At 40.2% G+C, this 21,637-nt stretch overlaps 1 protein-coding gene across 8 annotated transcripts in view; it reads left to right on the forward strand.

Moving 5' to 3' along the window:
• Nucleotides 1–12,141: 12,141 nt before the first annotated feature.
• LOC122764949 (receptor-type tyrosine-protein phosphatase eta-like) overlaps nt 12,142–21,637 on the forward strand; it is a 36,858-nt gene continuing 27,362 nt past the window's right edge. For 4 of the 8 annotated variants that reach the window (XM_044018968.1, XM_044018969.1, XM_044018971.1 and 1 more), the window contains exon 1: nt 12,143–12,528. In XM_044018968.1, the coding sequence (XP_043874903.1) occupies nt 12,463–12,528 (66 nt within the window). In that variant the 5' untranslated portion in view covers nt 12,143–12,462. Of the gene's footprint in view, nt 12,529–21,637 lie in introns of all 8 variants that reach the window. The other 4 variants (XM_044018965.1, XM_044018966.1, XM_044018967.1 and 1 more) reach the window with 2 other exon arrangements.

A 21,637-nucleotide genomic window follows, 5' to 3' on the forward strand; every position in this document is an offset into this window, starting at 1 on the left:
AGGCATCTAGTGGTGCTAATGGTTCACTGCTGGTATCTTTATGAATGACAATGATCTCATGACACCTGCTGCTGGCGTGATATTCTGTCAGGTGAGTGTCAACGAGTTCATTAATCTTAAAGCCGTCCTGTCAGTTACCAAACTGATGCCAATCTCAGATTTGACTGTGACTCATCATCATGTCCAGATGAGAATGGCAACTTCCAGTCTGCATATCAGGATGCCATGAAACACGGTCTAAAGCAGATAGGCAGCTTATCCGGCGGCTGCACATTTGCACTGAAGCAGGGAGCTGTGAAAATGTTCATCTGATGACCACAGGCTGTCGCAGGCAGTTAGACGTGAAGGGAAGCTCTTTTTCTTGAAATGGTAAATTAAAAACAAAAGTACAGTCAGGAACACGTTCATCATGATCGAACCATTTATTGCACTGATGAGTGCAAACGCAGGAAATCCCAGTACAAGACCGACCCCAAGCAAGACATTAAAGAACGCTTTTGTGCCACCGATCTAGAACGGTGGAGGCTGGGATGGCGGTGGCACAGCTTTGCCAGTGGCAGCTGTGTGAAGCAGCGTTGGTGTAGTAAGAAACAAGTGAGGGAGGAGTCTTATTTAAATGGATTGTTATTGGTTATTTTGCTTTTGGATTAGCGATAGTATACCTAGTACCTTGTACTTTTTTTTAGTACCTGCTCTGGCATCACAGGAAGAGGCATGAGCAAGATGAGGAGGTACTATATTGTAATGGAAAACCAACCAAATAATACTCATAATAAATACATTTCAGTGTTTCTCAGTCCTGGTCCTGGGGACCCACTGCCCTGCAGGTTTTAGAAGTTTCCCTGCTCCGACACACCTGATTCAAATTGTCAGCTCATCAACAAGCTCTGCAGGAGCCTGATAACGACCCCTGGATATTTTGAGATTTGATTGAGCAAAAATACAAACATTGTATCACAATTAAAAGGAAGATGTCATTACTTGTCAATGATACTTTGGTAACAGCAGCAGACAACACTGCATCTATAAAGGAAGGAGCAAATTAGGAACTATAGTGAAACAGGACCTTTCTCATGAATATCAGCTCAGCGATCGGATGGTGATAAGTTCATAGTATTGCATTTTATGAATTAAACAGGTATTACTGTAGCATTGTGGGAGAAGTTTTTATTAAGTTTGATCAACTGTAGGGACTTTTAATTTTTCTCGTGACCACTCTGCCTTTATGGAAGTGCAACACTGAATTGCTGGAGTAGGCAAGTCTTTCATAAGCAGCTGGCAAGCACTTCACAAGAATCTCATTTATAGTGGCACTGCTCATCAGTTTAGAGGACAAACCTCCTCTGTACTCGAGAGTACAACAAAATAATAAATAACAGGTTATAAATGTTCACTATAAAAAATACATATGTTCATCAGTAGCCTATATCTGTTCTCTATTTGTTAGTTATCCATTACTTCCTGATTCACATTATCCAGTTATTTTAGTCCGACTAAATTTTAACTAAAATCTATGGATTATTTAGATATAAATTAGGTATATGTAGCATGAGCACAGGTCATGCACCGCTCCTCCAAACATTTATTCTACACTTAGAATGAACCAGAGAAGAAGTTGGATCAAGGACAGATATCCCCTTCTCTGTTATAAAATATAACTGTACATTTTAACTTTTGCTTAAATCTCACTACATACATTAGGTATTTAAGTTCAAGTTTAAGTAACAGTACAGTTTCCACTGATTTCTTTTCACCCTTGAACTATACATTTGGCCAGCGAGTGCTGATAAAAATTATACTGATATCGACTTTTAATTATAGCTTAATAATAATAATTGTGATGTATGATAGCAATATCCTCGAAAACTGGATCTGGAACCTGCAACCTGCAAGATGAGGATACAGGGAGAATCAGGGTTAATTCTCTGAATTCATTTGCTCCATCTCACTTTACTCATGTGACACTTGATGACCATCTCTCCCTCACTGCCAACATTGCTGCAACAGCTCGATCTTGCAGATACATGTTGCACAACATCAGAAGGATACGGCCTCTTCTAACCCAGAAGGCGGCACAGGTTCTGGTCCAGGCTCTTATCATCTCACGCTTGGATTACTGCAACTCTCTCCTGGCTGGTCTCCCTGTGTGTGCCATACGACCTCTGCAACTCATCCAGAATGCAGCAGCTCGACTGGTCTTCAACTTACCAAAATTCTCCCACACTACACCGCTCCTCCACTCCCTTCACTGGCTTCCTGTAGCTGCTCGCATCCGCTTCAAGACTCTAGTGCTTGCGTTCCATGCTACAAACGGATCCGGTCCAGCCTACATCCAGGACATGATCAAAACCTACACCCCAGCCCGTCCACTCCGCTCTGCATCGGCAAACCGGCTTGCTCCCCCCTCACTGAGAGGATCACAGAGGCATTCGCAGAACTCGAGACTGTTCACTGTCCTAGCTCCCAAATGGTGGCACAAACTCCCCAGCAACATCCGGACAGCGGAAAGCCTCCACATCTTCCGCCACCGACTAAAAACACATTTCTTCCGACTCTACCTCGACTAAGACGACGACAACAACAAAAAACAACAACAAAAAAAACGAACTCATTGAACTCATTTGACAATGATTTGAATGTAATGGGGCATTTATTTTTATTTACACATTCAAGTGTGATATCATGAATGCGTGAGAAGATGAATACATGTGTCTCTGTGTTCATGTGATATGTTGTAAATGACAGATATACACGCTTTTACTCTTGTTGTGTGAGTGTTTGAGTCTATCTAGAACTAATCTGGGAACCAAAAATACTTAGAAATCAGACATCTTAAATCGAATTTGTGATGGAGTGTGCAGAGATAATGCCTTTCCCTTGCATTTCCGCCACTGCTGCAGGGCCCTGCCTGTCACAGCGACCACGCCACTGCTGTCTGAAGCTTCTTTTTTTAACATTGTGCGATCCCTTCGGGGGCTTTTCAGATGGGACTGTTTCAAATGCTAGATTAGGAGTCTCTGTTTACTCCTGTGTTCAAATTCAAACAACAAGCACTGACAGTGCAGATGTAAACAACATGCTCACGGGTCATAGTGGCAATTATGGCAATTTGGCCAACATAAACAAAGACATGCAGATGAAGAGATGGAGAGCAGAGTTACAGTAGGAGTATCCTGCTCCGATAATGGATGTGACCAAGAAACTGTTTTGACCAACAGTGCACTGCACATTCCTCACAGTGCACAGTGAAGCAGAGCGAGCGGGTTCTGTAATGTGTAAAGAATCTGCCTGTTGTGAGTTAACAGTTGTAGACAGTAACCATGTTGAGCTTGTAAGAGAGGGAGTAGAGAATGAGCGGTATAGTGAGTGGGCCATGAGGAGGAGTGGGGTCACTGATGGGGCAGCAGCGACATGGACAGTCCTGTGGTTCAGCGGTTACCAACCTTGTATTTAAAAAAAGAAAAGAAAACTATTTCAACTATTTAATACTTGCTTGTAACCAGAGGCTCACTGGGTCAAATCCTTAGACTGGGGTGCCCCTGAGCAAGGCTTCCCGCGCACAGATAGAGTGCTGCCCATTGCTCCTGTGCCTGATTTGTTTTTTTGTGTGGCTTTTCCCTTTAGGGGTCACCACAGCAGACCATCTGTCTCCATCTTGTCTTCTCCCTTGTGTCCTCCTTCACAACATCCTCAAACCCTCTCTGTGCTTTGTGTGTGTTCACTACTGGTGTGTAAATAAAAGCGATGGGTTAAATGCAGAGGTCAAAGTCACTGTCACTGATTGTTGTGTGTGAAAATAACACAACAAATTCTTATTATGTCACATTTATTATTTTCAGGTGAGTATATCAATGATTTATTACTTTTAAGCAGACTAATAACAATGTATTATAATAATGTATATATAATGTATTATACCGAAAAGACTATTCCAAATGTTCAATTTCACCATATATATACACATATATATATAGTGATAATTAATTGTAACTATAAATAATTTAAAAAGTGTAAGTAAAATTAGAGAAAGCGCAAACCTCCTTCTAAACCGCTCAGTTTCCCATGGTGTCGTGTCAGTATACCCAAAAGCATCATTCCCATCAAACACCCATACATTTAACAGTTTTTAGTGAAATGAAATCACCATCAAAACCTTATTATTGATTATTTGGGCCATAACTTACATCCCCTCCAAAAAATGTATGAAAATCCATTGTTAAAGCAGCAGTTCATAACTTCAGATTTTTGTTGTTGTTGATTCTGGCACTGTTTGACTGTTAGAGTTAAATGATGTAACCGTCTTTGTACGCTGCATCCTGTCCTTCATCCAATCAAACTGCTGAACACTCGTACAATTCACTTGTGAAACTTTTTTTTGTGGGTACTTATTTTTTAAAGCCTTCTCATTTTACTAGTGCTCTCTTTTGACATTTGTGCAGTGCGGTAATGTCACCAGGCGACACAAGATCTAACACACAGAGAGCTGATCAGCACTGCATTTAACATTTGTTTAGATCTAAAAGTTACACACTTTATTATTTAACCTTAACACATGAGTAAAGACTTTTCTCTGTGCAGAAAGTTTCAGAAATGAAAATGGTGCCTGTAATTTGGAACATTCTGCAGCCATAGCTTGAAGCTCCATCACAACTCTTAATAAAAGCCACAGCGTGGGTCCTGTCAGACTGTCTGTCATGCTTCTTAACTAAAACACAACCAGTGAAGGCAGATCCTCCCAGGCTGATACTTAAAGCTAGTCAGCGTTGATTGCTGGTTCATTTCTAACCGTGTCATGGCAACAGGCAATGTAAAGAAGAAACTATTACAAAATAGGCTCCATATACATGTATCTGTGAACAGATTCAAGTGAATGCACTGAGATCAGCAGACATGTACTGAAAATCATTATTCCACACTCAAAAGAGTTGTGGCGACTATTTTTCAATACTTCCTAACCTTTGTTTGAAGATTGTTTGACAGTTTTACCCACTACCGTCAATGAATAGTAACTAAAGTCAGCAACACGTCCTGTCTGTCTGTCTAGAGATTTCACACACAGGAGGGGGTGAAAAAAGTGTTGAATCATAAAATGAAGAGAGGACAAAACAAAACTTGTTTTTACTCGCGATTGTTCCACACACATTCTGCTGCACTGTACATCCACAGCAGGTTTAGTAAAGTAAGTCGTAATTATGGCTCGGCTCATTCTGTCTCTGTTTCTGTTATTATGTAACGTGTACAACGTCTTCTTCTCTGTTCTTTTTGGTGTAGCGTTACATCACAACTAACAGTCCCGGCATATGAACAACAGCGTTTTGAGTCGTTTCCGCGTGGACGGAGATATTTCCTGAATCGTCGCCGTCTTTTCGGGGGAACTTCTTCTGAAAGCGGCAAAGAAAAAGATTGTTCACGTTTCGTGCCGTTTCCGTCTGGAAAGTTCTAGCACTCTACTCGACTCTACTCGGTTTGGTATCAGACACGTCGTTTTACATTCCTATAGTACTTCCTCAACATGGGCATCGTTTTATATGGAAAAGAGTTCTTTAAATTCACCAGACTCCTCTGTTAAATATTGAGATTACAGAAATCTCCTTGCTGAATGTTGGAGACTAACGATGACACTCTCTGCCAATCAGTGGTCAGCAGTCTGCTGATGTCACATTTTAGTATCGGCAGGAACCAAAAAAAGCAGCAGGTTACCAGATACTATTGTTATCATTTTACCACATAAATAGCTTATTTCAATTAACTTGTTACACTTTGAAGACATCCTCACACCAGAAAGTTGGAAAAGACTTTAGCACCTCTCAGATGTTTAACTGTGTTATCTCACTGGTGTCCTGTATATGAAGGATAGAGCTTCACATTGTGCACATCCTCTTGCACTACATTTTGCACATTCTTCTGCTGAAATGTCCGATAAACACGTCCAGTTCGTGGCCGATGGCCAATGCACATATGTATATGTCTTTTGGCCTGATTAGGACATTCCTCTATTGTCTTCTTTATTTGGTCCAGACCTTGAAATGCTTTGGTTCCTTTCCTGCGTATGACTTCTTTGATGAAGCACAAACACTCAAAAAATACCGATGGCTGAACTTGTTCTGTTCTTTGAAGCTCATTCCAGCTGCACTTACAGGAGATATGCAACACCAATATACAACCATCATAATCCATGTACCACTTTCTTTCTTTCTTATTTGTTCTGCTGTTATTACAACACAATATTTACATTGGAAGAAAACTTACACAGTTGGATGTTCACACAACATCCCACTGTGAGTGCTCTTGTAAATAGAAAACTGGACTGTTGTATTAATAGATACAGACGATTGTGGACGGAACATACAAATTGAGATTTGTGTTTTCAAATACAGGAAGAGAACAACCATTTGCATTTGGTTTGCATTACAAAAATGCAAAGAAGAATAACTTTCAGGTCAGTGATGGCTCTTACAGCTGCGGGCGACGGAAGTTCAACCATGACACGTGTGACATGTTATTCAAATATTCCAAACAAAGCAAGTTTTGAGTTTTCAGCCACGTCTTTCCTAAAGTCAAAGATCAACTTCAAAATCTAGAACGTTCTTGACAAATGACGACAGGGCAGCGCTATGATCAGACTGTGAACCCTGCGTCAGATTTTTCTACATGTCAAATGTTCATATCGTCTTGTTCACGTCACTAAAGCTCGATTTACATCCCGTCCATTACTTCCCTTTAAAGTACTACAGTATCTCAGAAAATAGTGAATAGATTTCTCACGACATGATGAATCCTACTTTTCGTCTTGTGCCGTCATCAGGTCATATTTGTCACACATCACAGCTCACACGTATTTGAGAATAAAAATGTGCAAATCCAAATCAGCTTGAGCTGTGCTATCCTAAATATTACCATTTTCCAGTTAACATCATTATGGTAGTGTTGTTTTTGTGGGCAAGTTAGCATATTGGTATTTGCATGCAGCACAAAGCACCTCTCATCGAGCTACAAACATGCATGACTATTTATAGCTGTTTTGACGCTTCACTTTGTTATATGTCATATTTACCATTATTCTTCTGTTTTATCAAAACGATGACCCTTATTTGAAGTCAAAACATCCTACTAAGGCAAGTTAGATTAATGTGATACCATGACCTGTCCAACTAACCAGCACTGGACCGTGTGCCAAAAATAAAAATGTGTAAAAATGTACAAATTGACCTGATACAGATATTTGAAAAGCAGATGTGTCCATTTCTGGAGCGCTTACTTGCACATGAATGATTCAGTGAGTCAGCTAGCAGATGAAGAATTCACAAATTCATGTGTCAAGAAATTGGTATGGGTTTAAAGCTTCACTCATTCACTCATATTCTCACGTCAACTGCTGCCAACCCCAGTTGACGTAGGGGGAAAGGTGGACAGGTCCATAACAGGGACACACATAAACTACTCCCTTTCACATCTATGGTCAATTTAGAGTGTCCAATTTGCCCAATCCCCAAATCTGCATGTTTTTAGACTGTGGGAGGAAACCAGAGAACCAGGAGAAAACCTACACACACGGGGAGAACATGCAAACCACAGAGACCCTTGTTCTGACTGGGTCACCAATCCGGGTCTTCTTGCTGCAAAGGCCCGACTACTACACCAACTGTGTAAAGTTTCAGTGATTAAGGATTTGACAAGAATTAACAGAATATTATAGTTCCTAAAGGAGCGGTCAATAGCAGTGAACAATACTAAAACCTTTGAAAAGTTGCTTGCACAAAAACGAAATCTTTTACGTTCATGATTAAGATATTATGACTACACTACATAATGCATGCTGCTTGTGAATGCTACGGTTAAGAAGAGCAGTCTTTTAAAGGGAAGTTTTAACAGATCTTTTACAGCTACATCCGACTAAGTGAGTGCACAATGTATTTAAGATGGAAGTCCTGCAAAGCATGGCAGACACTATTACTGATAGTAACCATGTTGCAATCAGAACAATTGCAGCTCATCATCATACCAATGCGTTGTGACTCAAATCCAGTCAGAATTTGCTCTCCAGGCCTGGGCTTTAATGCTGTGTGCATGTTTATGGTTTCAAGCTGATAACATAACATTCCTTTGCGTCCCTCTGCCTGCACACATAAAAAGTACATGCACTTTATGCTGTTTACAGCAACAAAAGCACCAGTTGAGAGAGCCGCTCCATTGCAAGCAGAGACAAACATGTAGCAATGATCCCCAGAGGATTACATAACATTTCCTTGGGAATGATGGGTCATCGTGACCAGTTCATATCATCTCCATCTCCATTAGGCCTCATCAGCAGGCCTGTTTTAACAGCTGTTATGAAACCGTCTGTCACAAAGCAATGGCAGCTTTGGCATCCTGTGCACTATTTAAAGGTCACGAAATCAGCCACTCAACACAGCACATCGAGCGACCTCACACGACTAATAAGACATGTTAATACCGCGTGAGCATTTCTCAGCCAGATAATACTCCCTGCCACTTTGAAATACTAGATCTTTACTTGTAATGAAACAAATAGTGGAGCTGGGTTTATTGGCTGAAATTAAATATGCAACCCACAAGTAAGTGTAGTCTTAGATTAAGCGTTTTGAATGCTTTGTGTTACACACAGCAGCACAAACACATAAACCAACCAGAGTGTGCGTTTACCACACAGAAGAAGAATGACATCCTTTTTTATGTGAAAGCCACCGTAGTTCCCTAAAATGTTGGCAAAGGAGGGGCGAGCAGAGAAGCCCCCGTACCGTTAGATGTCACTATTTCTCAAACATTGGTCCTTTTCAAAGCACACACAGGATTTGTCTGTTATTTGTCGCTATTTTAGCAGAACATCACCCCATGAAGAAGAAAAAGACCTATTGCTTTTGGTGAACTAACTCCCGACATTAACTTGACAGCAGAAGATGGAAAAACAGGTAACCCAATTGTAACCAATTTATTAATGCATTGTCACAAAAATGAAAAATCTCAGTCACCTGTGGAACGGACCAGCCTGTAAGAACACCATCCAATCATATTGAACGGCCCGAATGAAATAATTGGGTTGTGATGCATCAATCAAACTGCCATTTGACCCCTCCCCCCATGTGCGTACACCTCTGATCTGATTGTCATTTCAGCAAGTATCCAAAAAAGTTAGTGTCACCGAAAAGTACCGAACGTGCTTGTGAATCTGCGTGAAACCAACGCTCTCTCAAGCATTTGCTCCTTCCTGTACTCTGAAGTCTGAAGAAAGGGGGTTGGACCTTTGAATTTAAAATGTAACCTGCTTGGACAGTTTCCCCAAACCCTACCTTTAATGGAAACCACCTTACAGTCTCATAAACATATTCTCTTTGGGGATCATTAGCATACTCACACATCTCTGCACTTACTGCAGCTGATAAGATCTCTTTTTATCTTGAAGCTGGGTGGAGCTGAGAGTTTGCTTGAGTTGTTATTTCCTTGTTGTAAGAGGTGTTGGTTATGTTGTGTTTGGTATGGCTAAGATGGTGTGTGAGGGTAATAGACCCGACCCGAACCCCAGTTGCAGTCAATCAAACATGTTTGAATTTTTCTCGGGGAGTTTGTACTGATTACTGACACAACTGCAAACACATGTTGCCGCCAATGAAAAAGAGTGGGTGGGACACAGGAAATAGCGGCAGAAAACAAAGATGACAGGAAGTAACAGGATGGCGATGTATGTTTACCCAATTTAAACTGTCGTTCTCGTAGACATGGTCACTCTTTGACGTTTGCTGTGTTCAGTTGACAAATCATGTAGTCTGTGATTCCATTCATCAGACACAGTCGTTAAATCAGATTCTGTGGTTGCTGTTGGACTGTTATGGTCTCATGGATTATTTGGTACATAAATGACACGTTTGACGAGTGACGAGTGACGTCAGCAGCATCTCGCGTTAGTAGCTACACATTTAACCATAACAAATGCAGTTCTGCTGGCAGCAGCATTGCTAAATGCTTTATCGTGTGCTGTGTCAGTAAATGTTCAGTTTTTGTTACATGTGTCACTCTGTTTATTCGCAATACATTTTTAAAATATGATTCAAATTGTTATGTTTTCACTAACTTTGCAGTCCTTGTCCTCCATTATGGCTGCAGTGTAACCGCAAATGTAATGTTACCCCATTTACTCGCAAAGTAAGTAACTTTTTCACTAAACTTGATGGAAGAGAGCCAAGACTTTTGAGCTCTTGGCTGGGGAGTAAATAATTCAATAATGTCAAAATTATTAGTATTAGGGGAATGGTTGGAAAGCGGAAAATACAAGCAAAGCATTTTTTTTGGTTTACAATCATTCCATACTGAAGTTAGAATAAACACAACATAAATCCATATCAGCGTCATTTGTCCAAACACACTTCAGGCCAGTGGCGGCTGCAGGTCTTTGAAACAGAGAAAGCTCATTTCAGGTCCAGTTATTTATACGTAAATTCTTTCCATGAACTGGTACAAGGAAGCATGATAATTATGATAAACTGAAACAAGGAAATTCTATAATAGTGTTCTTATTTACAGTGTGTAATGTACAAATTATGCACTAATAATAATTGTTTCTAGACTTGGGGCTCAGACAGAAAAGGCGTGTATATTTCTACAATGCTGTCGATCAAAAAGTGCTTCCACCGTTCAGACACTTCCTTCATGCATCAGCCCAGCGTCCATGTCTGTCCAGTGCTCCATTGAGTCACTGAGCTTCCCTGGAAGTGACGATTTTGCAACAATTTACTATTCTGTGCTGTCTCGTAGAGTTCAATTGAAGCTGAGCTTCCACTGGTTTTAATGTTTCTTTGCTGCTACAGGGATGTATGAGAAGAATTATATAGTTTAGCACTTTCTAGCGCACTTTTAGTAATGAAATGTAAACACTGAAGTACATATTTTACCATTTGTTCAAAGACATTTTAGAGGAAGCAGAGCTTCCGTGTTTCCACTGAGAGGAACAGTTTGGTTTGGTACGCTACATAATGTTTAGTGTTTCCATTAGGAATAGTACCAATAATAACCCGGCCCTATTGTTCTATTTTTGGCACCCTTCCCTTGGGGTACCAGAGTAAAATGGATTGGCTTCACCCACGATAGTCAGCCAATTGGGCGACAGAAAAATATCATTCCCTTAAGACCACAAAACAGCTGGATGTCCTGATGTGTCACGTTCAATGTCGTCATTTGTTGTCTGCTGTCCCTGTACCGTACTATACCAAACCAGTACAGTACGGTACAGTAGTGGTACCAATTTAATACCGGTTCTTGATACTATGGTGGCCGACAGGGGCAAACACACTGCAACGACCAAAACACATGCAGAAGGAGAAACAAGCTGCATATTCACAAACGCTACAGATTCAAAAGCACAAACAGAAACACGTGCATTGACAGAAACACGCAAAACTGAAAACACACACAAATCCCAAAACACCAGCATATTCAATAACGGAAGTGCTCCGCGTCTGTGGGGGGCACTCGCTGCTCGGGGACTACTTAATTCTTACTTTATTGAAAGACCTGGTCATGTTAAACAAGAGGATAAAGGTTGTAACCCCGCAGTTTTTATGATCAGTGTTTTAATTCGGCAGTAGTTCACTCTGGGCGTAGTGAGATTTTGTCCTCAAGTGGTAAAGTGGTCACTTTTTGCAGACTAATTGAGTCTTCGCTATTATTTTCTGAAATTGCATTATGTTTACAAAAAGCGGCCACCTTATTGGTCTAGCACAATCACTTGACTGTGTGTGTTTTGGGTCGCTGCAGTGTGTTTGCCCCTGTCAGCCACCGTATTTTACCCATCTGTAGTCCAGAGACAGTGACGCAAATCTGCATCTTCTCTCGACTCGGCACTGACTTTGGATACAATCTCATCTCCTGTTTGGTCTGACGTTTCCTCTGACTCATAAATGACCTTACAATTCCTTGCTACGCCCCTGCTCTTGTTAAACCCCTGACCTCTCTTTTGTACCAGTAACTTCCAACAAAGTTTCCTCACAACATTTGCATTGGCAACATTTGCAGTTAGGAAAAAAGGACCCTACGGATACATTCCTTCACCCTGATTGGCCAAGTTATGGCAAGAATGTGGGATGACTCCTTTTCATTTCTGCATGAACGGACAGCCCTTTCTTCCCTCACAGTTTCTCTCATCAGGCTGTGACACCGAGCTCGGGGGGTGATAGTGAAGCAGAGCTGCTGGACTGAGGATGAGAGGAGTGGCAACACACTCCACCAAACTTCCCCCTTTGCCGCACCAGGTCTCCGCTCCTCCTCGTTAAACTGCGCAACAACGGCAAAGACAGAGGTTTTCAACTTTGTCTCAGAGTTCACTCCGCATTTGTTGACAGTGTCCGTGTGGGAAGTTTGTTTGTTTGTTTGTTTTTATTAAGCGGCGACAAAGTTTGGACATGACAACACTCAGGTGGTAGAGGAGACACTTGGGTGTTTGAGTGAAGCATCATGAAGCCACAGCTGCTGTGCGCCGGCGTCTCTCTGTGGTCTCTGCTGGTCTTCAGCGTACTCAAGGTAAGAAAGCGGCCATTCACGTGGACTAATTAAAGTCACCGCAGTTTGGGTTTCATTCACGATGACAGGGAGCTTTGTTTGGATAGTTTTTATAGCACAGACTGTACTGAGTGTGGCTGCGTGCACCTGCTGCTGCTGCTGCTGCTGTGAGATAATTGACCTCAGACTGAAGACAAGTACCGACAACGTTATAAGACAGCAAGTACTTCATACAAAGAAGTGGGCTAACTATTTAAATACATGGAGGAAGACAGACCTAATGAGATAATTTGACACATTCAAACACGGCTACTTAAACTGCTAAACACTCACATACGTACATTCAAACTTAAGTTAGCAAGTTGTATGAAATTGTCTCTAAATAACTTGCCAAATGTTTTTTTTATTAATAGTAAACCGTAGTATTAATTTTTTGTTATTATTGTTGTTTGGATAGCAGTTATTTTAATTTGCATGCATACAGTACAGAGAGCTAGCTAGCTAGCTAGCTAGATGCATCATGACTTTGAATGGTATGTTAACAATTAAATAACACAATATAAAGTGTACAAACACACTCAGCTACTATTAATAGAACAGAAATAAGATATTAGAATAGAATATTAAAACATTGGTAACATAGTACACCGTTATACAAGGAGTAAGGAATGAAATATTGGAATGTGCATGAATAAGTGTGAGCAACACAAATCACACAGTTAAGTACCTGCGAACCCATTGTGTTATTATTTACATGTGGCAGGAAAGATTCCCTAAAAAAGATGTGTTTTTTTTTTGTCTGTCTAAAGCTTAATTTTCCAATTCCTCATCCGTCTGTTATACTTGTGGAAAGTACCTAATGTGTGATTCTCTTACTCTGGTATTTTTTCATTAGTTACTGATTTATTCTAGACTGCTCAGGTCAGTATAAACAGTGTGTGAAAATACTGCACGTCCATCACAGCAAAGTTTACACAAGTGTAGTCACAGAGATGTCCAGCAGCCTCTGACCCACCTGTCCTCACCTGCTGGTCTTTCTCCTCTCTAACAGAGAGAGAGAGAGAGAGAGAGAGAGAGAGGGAGAGAGAGAGAGAAGTTGAGAATGGCATGTGAGGATGTGTGTGTCCAACACAAAGGGGTCAGGAATGGAATGAGGTGCAGCCCAGTGTCCCTTATTCTGTCCTTTCTGCAGCCCTGAGGGACTCTCTGACTCACTTGTACCTGAGTGGTCAGTTTGTTTGCAGACCAGATAGATTAACTAGATCAGTGGACTGAAACACTTTCATTTCTTGGCCTCCATGAGAGGACTTTCTCTAAAGCAACAGGCAGAAGAATGTGCATGACAGTTTTGTGCCACAAAGCCCTTAAATGAAGAGGTGTGAGTGGATATATAAGTGTTCTGACTCTCTCACCTTAATGTGAATGTACACAGAGGCATCTCTGGAGATAAATGATTTGTTTTTAAGGATGATACTGGAAAACTTGTTTTGGTGTGAGGGCATGTTGCTAAAGGAGCCTCATGTTTTAATGTCTTTATGCAAAGACGTAATATTTATGTACAGGATGCTCTGCGGATCTCATTTAAATCATAAAATGCAGCGAAATATACACACATTTTAACTGGGGGCTCATGATTAATCTGCATTGTATAACTCAGTTGCTCGGTTACACAACACAAAATTCTTTGTCTAGTCTTGTGGAGTGCAGATTTAGTTTTTAGAGTTTAATTTGAAAATAGAAAGTGGCAATATCAGGATTGTACATTGCTTCTTTCCCCTGTGTGTTCCTATTTAGGTTTTGTCTTGTGGAATAAAGCTGCAAAACATATTGTAAACTGTGACCCTCTTATTTAGTGAGCTGGAAACTTCGTATTTGACCTTTAAGACTGGGAGAAGTTTTAGTCCTTAAATCATAGGCCACACATGTGAATGTGGTGCTGCACAACAAGGCAGGTTGACAAATGGACTGTCTGAGTGTATGCACTTTTGAGGCAATCGAGAAAAACAACGTTGTTTCCACCAAAACTTTAGAACATTGAACCTTGTGATGAGAATGAAATGTTCCCACAGTTTTACAGGAGAGTCAGAAACACGATTCCCAGGACTTTCTTGTTCCAAACCTGTCACACTTTAAACATCTCATCCTTTTGATGTAATTAGAGATTAGAGGCCTGGTTGTCTCATTTGTTGCTTGTGGACATTAGGATTTTTTGTTGTTGGACAAACAAGTGTGTGTATGTAAGAGAGTAAGAGGCAACAATTTTTAATTTTTCTCCTTAATTTATTTCTACTTTCACCGATTGTTGTCTTTTCTATTTTTGTAGTTGCTTGCATCTTTGTGTTTTTAAAAATGCATTTTCTCGCAGTTGTTTTATGTTGCCCTTCCCATGTATTGGTAGCTCACAGTTTAAGAAACGTGCATCACTGTGTCTGAGGCTGAAATAATGACGAGGGAAAACAGCATCCAAAGATGTGAAGTTCCCATGATTATAGTCTTTTAAGGCCATTGCAAGCCATCCATTTTATAATAAATGGCTCTTAATACAAGTAATTTTGTAATATTTGTAATAAAACCATAATCTATAGCAATATTTCTAAAGTAAAGATAGGACTGGACAAAATAGCTAAAAACATAATCATGATAAATGGTTTCAAATCAGTCGATAAATATGATTATCGTGATAAAATGTCACATTATTAAAGATTTTGTTTAGCTGTTGGGTGAACGTTAAAGACATCAGTTAACTTTGGTTTTAAACTTCTTTCTGGAAAACAAAAAAAACACCTTTGTTTATGTATAATGAGACTTTTATATGTTGATAGTGAAGAAACTGATATCATGATATATTTTTAATAATAATAATGATATGATTGCTCAGCTCTAACTTCACCATCAGATGCTAAGCGTTACAAAAAGGGAATCTAAATTTAGAAACAGTTTGTTTAAAAGCAAAAAGGAAGTTAAAGTACAAAAAAGGGAAAGTACTGTACACTTCCCTGAAATTAAATCATTTGCATATTGACATTTTCCACTCACTCATGTATTATAATGATTTAAACATTCGCTTACATAAGAGCCTGTATTTTATCAGTGTAAAATGAATACATTTGACAGATGCACTGTATCATCTAGTTAGTTCCTTTGTTCAACTTTCAGTTCCTCTAATATGGCTGACTGAACAGTGCAGAGTAGTGAGAAGCCCGATACTATTACAACCTCATAGTTATGATCATTACATTTCTGCTCAGGGTCTGCGAGTGAATGACGTGACATCTTTATTTACATCATCATGTCCCAAAAAACAGAGTCTGTGAAAAAGACAAGTTGGGCAAAATAAGTGATCACACCTGTTTGGATAACAATGTGTAGTCCCTTTAATAGAAAACAATCTGATGTGGTCCAAAGTGCACATTTTCACCATGGATGGGATCGTCATAATACGGCTGCACGAAACTGCAGTGGCGTTGTTTTATACGCAATACAAACACAAACTGGTGACGAGCAAAGTTTTATTATTTTCATTTGTACTGAATCATTACAATCAGTTAATTAAAAAGATTAGTTCAGTTCTTCCTGCATGGTCGGAGCACAGACTCAGTCACTGAACTTTTTCAGGATTTTTACGCCTTTTTAACTGAGCTGCAGTTCGGCATTGTTCGGTTTGATTCCTGTGTCAGACGTTGCACTCATGACTCTTCCAGTCAAGAAACTTAATTATGTGTGTAACCAGAGCAATAATTGAAAATGCACCAGGTACCAGATACTATCCCTAATGGAAAAGCAAAGAAAAGAAAAGTAACACTAACTATGTAGTGGGAAAATGCCATAACTGGAATGTTAAAGCAGTAGTTTGTACATTTTAAATACAAATGAATGTCCATTATATTCAAACCTTTGCCAAATGTGTTCACAATAGCAGTATTTGGAATCTCATGTTGCCCAGTAACTTTCCCACACTGCACACAGGACGGCAGTTCAGTGTTAGAGCGAGTCGTCTTTCAACTTGAAAGTTGTGGGTTTGATTTCCGGCTCTGCTACATGCCGATGTCCTTGGACACGACATTGAACCTCATGTTGCCCATGTGTGATAAAAAGTGATGCAGACACATAGATGTGCTGTATGTAAGTGTGGGTGAATGGCAAATCTGTAGTGTAAAGCAGCATTGAGTGGTCATCAAGACTAGAATATTGCTATATAAATACAGGCCGTTTATCTATTTAAGGTAAATACTGTAAAGGAATTCATCCACAATAATATAAACCCCCATTTTAAAGCCGCCAGAATTGCTATTTTGGTTTGCGGTTTTGTAACCCACAGAGTCGCCCCCTGGGAGCTGGAAAACCCTGCCCTTGTTTTGTTTACAGCCTACATTCAGGACACAGTTTGATAGGATAACTTTTCTCGCACCCAGGTAAAAATTGGATGAAAAATAAGCCTAAAAAAATTAAGTGTGGCTTGTTAAGAGGTCGTGCGTGGGAGGTGACAGCTTAACAATCACTTATTAATGACCCAGGAAAGTAGAATGTTTATCATAGTATGAAGCCTTTTTTTGTTCCCAGCCACAATGTGTGTATTTCTCTGCCTGTGGCCTCCTCACAGCTTGCAGAAATGAGATCATGATGACGTGGCTATCAGTGGGAAACATCTTGGAAGAAGGAAACGTGACGTTTTCTGAACGAACCGGCCCGTCTGTGGCTATGGACGCTATCTTTCTGGCTAGCTTCTGGTATAATGCCTTGCACTTCTAGAAAATGTCAGTGACGTATGACGCTCATCATGAACACAAGTATCTCTTTCCAAAAATGCCTTGGTCTCACTGTCCACACATTAGAAAGCACGAGCCTGCTTGTTTTCCATGTCATTACTGGATACAAGTGCAAAAGTCACAAACCAAGTGCTTCTTCCACCCACTCGTACCCCCCATTCAACAATATCAAGACAGTCCAGTTTCAAATCAACATCCCAAAAACATGATGCCTTCAACTGGGGCTGCAGCTGGAAGTTCAACACGCACAAGTTGAATTACAAAGAGTCACAGTTCCCCAGTCTCATGTAAATGAGACACAGAATCCTCTTTCAGCCTCAAAGGCCTCATTGTGAGCAGCTATCATTTTATCAGTGGCCTCTGAGCAAATCATGGCCACGCAAGGCTTTAGACGGGATGAGGAATTATTAGTTTTCTCCACTTTTGCCCTTCCAAATTCAGTGCTTCAAGCTGGATTTTATATGCCCTAGATGGTAGAGGTGCAGAATGATTACAAAGGGGTAGCTGTGGTATTTTGACAGGGGAGTTGCTGATAGCCAGGTGATAAAATGTCAGGTTTAAAAAAGTTTCAAAGGATTAAAGAGCTTTATTGTCATAATGCAACACTAACATGAAATTCACCTTTCTCCATGCCACTACCTGATCACGTGTGTTGATTAAGAAAAGGGGATTTGTATTTTTGTATTCTCTCCTTTTTTCTTTAAATGACAGAATTGTGACACATTGTTTTAACCCATTCACAAACCACAGAGAAGCATTATCACAACATCTTTGCCCTTGCTTTCTTCTCTGCAGATGAGTATACGCCACACCCTTTACCACGTTTTCAACATCACACCGATTACAAGAGTGTGATGGCCCTGCCCTCTGCGTTCAGACATTTGGGTGTGGGTTTTTTTATGAATTCATGCACGTCTTCCTCCTGTTGTATGGCATTAAAGTGTAGCATTAAGAGGAAGCTCTGAAATGCAAGCGCATTGTACTCAGATGTGTATCTGCAGTCAGCAGCGCAGCACTCGGAACCGTACTGTGCACAGCACTCGGGACAGTACACACTACGTCACTGATTTCCATAGCCTCTGATGTGGCCCATGATAGCAGCAGCAGCAGGACTGTGGTGTGGGAGGCTGATACCTGGAGACAAACACACTCACAGCTAAAGCTGTCATGTGCCGGGAGCTTTTTGGAGGCAGTGGATATTTTTAGCTGTGACTTTTGGCATTGTTTTATGATTCACGTTCTTATAGCATTCGGCAGAAGAACGCCCGTATTCAAATTCTCTTGGTGGAGCTCTGCGCCGTCTGTACTACTGTAAACAAGCACATAACAACAACAGGTACAACTTACTTCTTACCCAATGATGGGGTCATTGGGTAAGAAGTAAGTTGTACATGTTATCCCTTAAATTCTTTAAATGATACTAGTAAGTAAATGAACTAAATGTGAATTGCTTATGCCCGGCATGTCCACCTCGTGGTCAGATTTTGTACGGCCCGCAGCTTCGGTTTTATAATATATTATTTATTTACTGGGACAGAAAATTGGCCTCAGTCACGTGTCATCCCCATTAGCTCAGCTACCCAACCAGCACAGACAGATTCATGCATTCACCTCCTATTATGGTATCTGACTCCAGATGTGAAAGAAAGGCATCATTTTTTCATTCTTCATTTGTTCACTCCTGCGTGGCTTAGATTTTGTTACATTGTCATTTAAAGATGACAAGGAAAGAAAACAGTACATTTGTATGTAACTTTGACTGTTGCTGCAGGGAATCTTCACATTATCAAAATCTGGCCCTCTTAAAAAAGGTGATGCTAAGGCAAATAGTGACAGTGAAATTAAAGATATACAGTATGTCAAAAATTCTAAAACAACAGATTTGAGATTGGATCCACTCTCATATCACATAGTCCCATGGGCTGTACATAAAAATGGACATAGTGCTCCGGTTGCCACTGGATTTGCAGTTTGACTTTTGACATATCAAAATGTGCCACGGTGTATCGTTGGTTTTCTCTCATTAAACTCACTCAGCTTCACTTTTCAAAGCAGAAGGCTTTGTTCCTTTTTATTTATATATATAGTGAGTCACGATAAACTTCTTTTGTTTTGGCAGGTCAAAATCTTTTTGGTATATTAAAAATAAGAGGAGAAGAAGAAGATGTAACTGTCATGCTGGATTATGTATACTTGAGTTTGAATGTATCTTCTCTGGAATAATGTACTTGGATGAGGTCTGAGTAAAACTCTGCTTAATGTTAGTACTGGCTCATAAATGCCAGCTGTTGCCTCCCACCCCTGTGTGTTATTTTTTTACCCTCATATTCAGATTCAGGAATCTTTATTTATCCCCGTGGGGCAATTGAGAGATCAGAGAGCGGCACAGGGGGAAATAGAAATAAAGAACAAAGAAAGGAATAAGTGTCTCAGTGGTGGATGAGGGGATGATCAGTGAAGCACAATTACATATTTCCACCCACAAAGTTATGCAGTTGAATTTGTGCCACCATGTGTTTAGTGTGTCCTCAAGTGGTTTTACACCTTTAAATGGGTTTAAGTACAGTCTGATTAACTAAAAACAGCTGTCAATGCAAAAGTTATACATGAACCAATCATCTATGAGTTAACCTACACCTGTTAAATTAGACTAGGGGTGCACTCATATACAGTATGGATCTGTTATGGACTGTAAAATGTAAAGTTGTCTATGTACAGTGCCTTGAGATAATGTATGTTATGAGTTGGCGCTATACAAATAAAATTGAATTGAATTGAATTGAATTAAGTTATTAGCTTTTACAACATGATCTGCAATAACTGTCATATCAAGGGCCAGGAGATGGCAAGTTGTCAACATGCGACTCCACTGCTGATGGAGAAAAGTACTGCACATACATGTATAATAATGAATTAAAGAAAACAACCAATTTAAATATAAAAAGGAGAAGCCATTAGTTATGGCTAGAAAAAAGCAAACTAAGCAAAGGAGAAATAAATAACCAAAAAAATATTCTATCAACAAGACTATTCAGTCTCATGTTCAAAAATCTTACCTTATCTTTGTTTCCCTAATGTTAACTACAATCTTACTCTTACTTACTAACCTGAATGTAATTATTAATCAGCACCTCAGAAATTAGGTTTTGCCTTTTAGGCCCAGGCGTTGGTCCACATGAGGACTACTGGACAAGGTCAGTGTTAATAGCAGAAAAGATCCCAAAGGGATAGCACACATGGGAGTGTGCACACACACACACACACGCACACACATGACTTCAGAGGACATTGCATTGACTTAGATTAATTTCCTTTACCATAATTAGTACTGGCCTACTCCTAACCCTGACCCTAACCTTAGCCTAACTTTAAAACATGTCTTCACCTAAAAATGTAATCATTTACATTGAGGTCAGTGTTTATGCCAGAAAAGGGTCCTAAAGAGGCAATGAATACAGGGACACACACACACTCACTCACACTAGCTTGAGTCAGATAACGTGGTTTTTGCAGAATTCACAGCTGCAGTGGAATCCACTTTCTCCATTCAGCGAAGTCAACAAGGGCACCTAAAGCAAACCCTCCACACCATGCAACCTTGTGTAATTCAAGGATCAGAAAATGAAGTATTGTGCCATTTTCTCTTTCTTCCTGTTTTTGGTACAACTTATCAGATTGTAAGAAGCTAAGGTGGACTGATCACCTTTTATGGTGATTTGTTGATTGTCTTTGAGTCAGAGTATTATTATGGAGGAAGGAACTGGGCCGTTATCAGGTGGTGAGCTGCAAAGGCAGACTGTTAAAGGGAGAGAGTGGTAGGCAAGCCTGCCTTTAGGGCTGATGTAATGTTTATATAGTGGTCAGTACGCTCATTTCCTCCTCTCTGTAGCCCAGTCAAAGGGCAGAGATAGAGCACACACAGGTCAAAGGGGTCACTGACTGAGTCTCACTCCTTCAAAATGTATATTTAACTCTGCTCCTCCCAAGGTAACATTCTAGAATCTCTCAGTGTATCTTCATGTTGTGCTTCTTCTTTTCTTCTAGTGGATTTACAAAATCTCAAAGTCAGAATTGTGAGGAGTGACATTTTTTGTGTGTACTACTGACAAATTTATCACAGCCTTGAGTTTATCTACCAATACTGATACAGTCTTTTGACAAAATGACACTTGGTCACTGCAGCATGGCAGACAAATGTGTTCTTTCTCACATTGTGGTCACATGACGTTGGTGGTGCACGTCTCTCTTTACAGCCTGCTCATTGAACCATTCCCATGATATTTTGGATTTTTTGGATCATATCAGATTTAACGGTTCTCTTTTATCCGGTCAGGTGATTTTAAACAGCATCAAAGCAATTTGAT

Source organism: Solea senegalensis, unplaced genomic scaffold (genome assembly GCF_019176455.1).
Source record: "Solea senegalensis isolate Sse05_10M unplaced genomic scaffold, IFAPA_SoseM_1 scf7180000017798, whole genome shotgun sequence".
Classification (NCBI taxonomy): domain Eukaryota; kingdom Metazoa; phylum Chordata; class Actinopteri; order Pleuronectiformes; family Soleidae; genus Solea; species Solea senegalensis.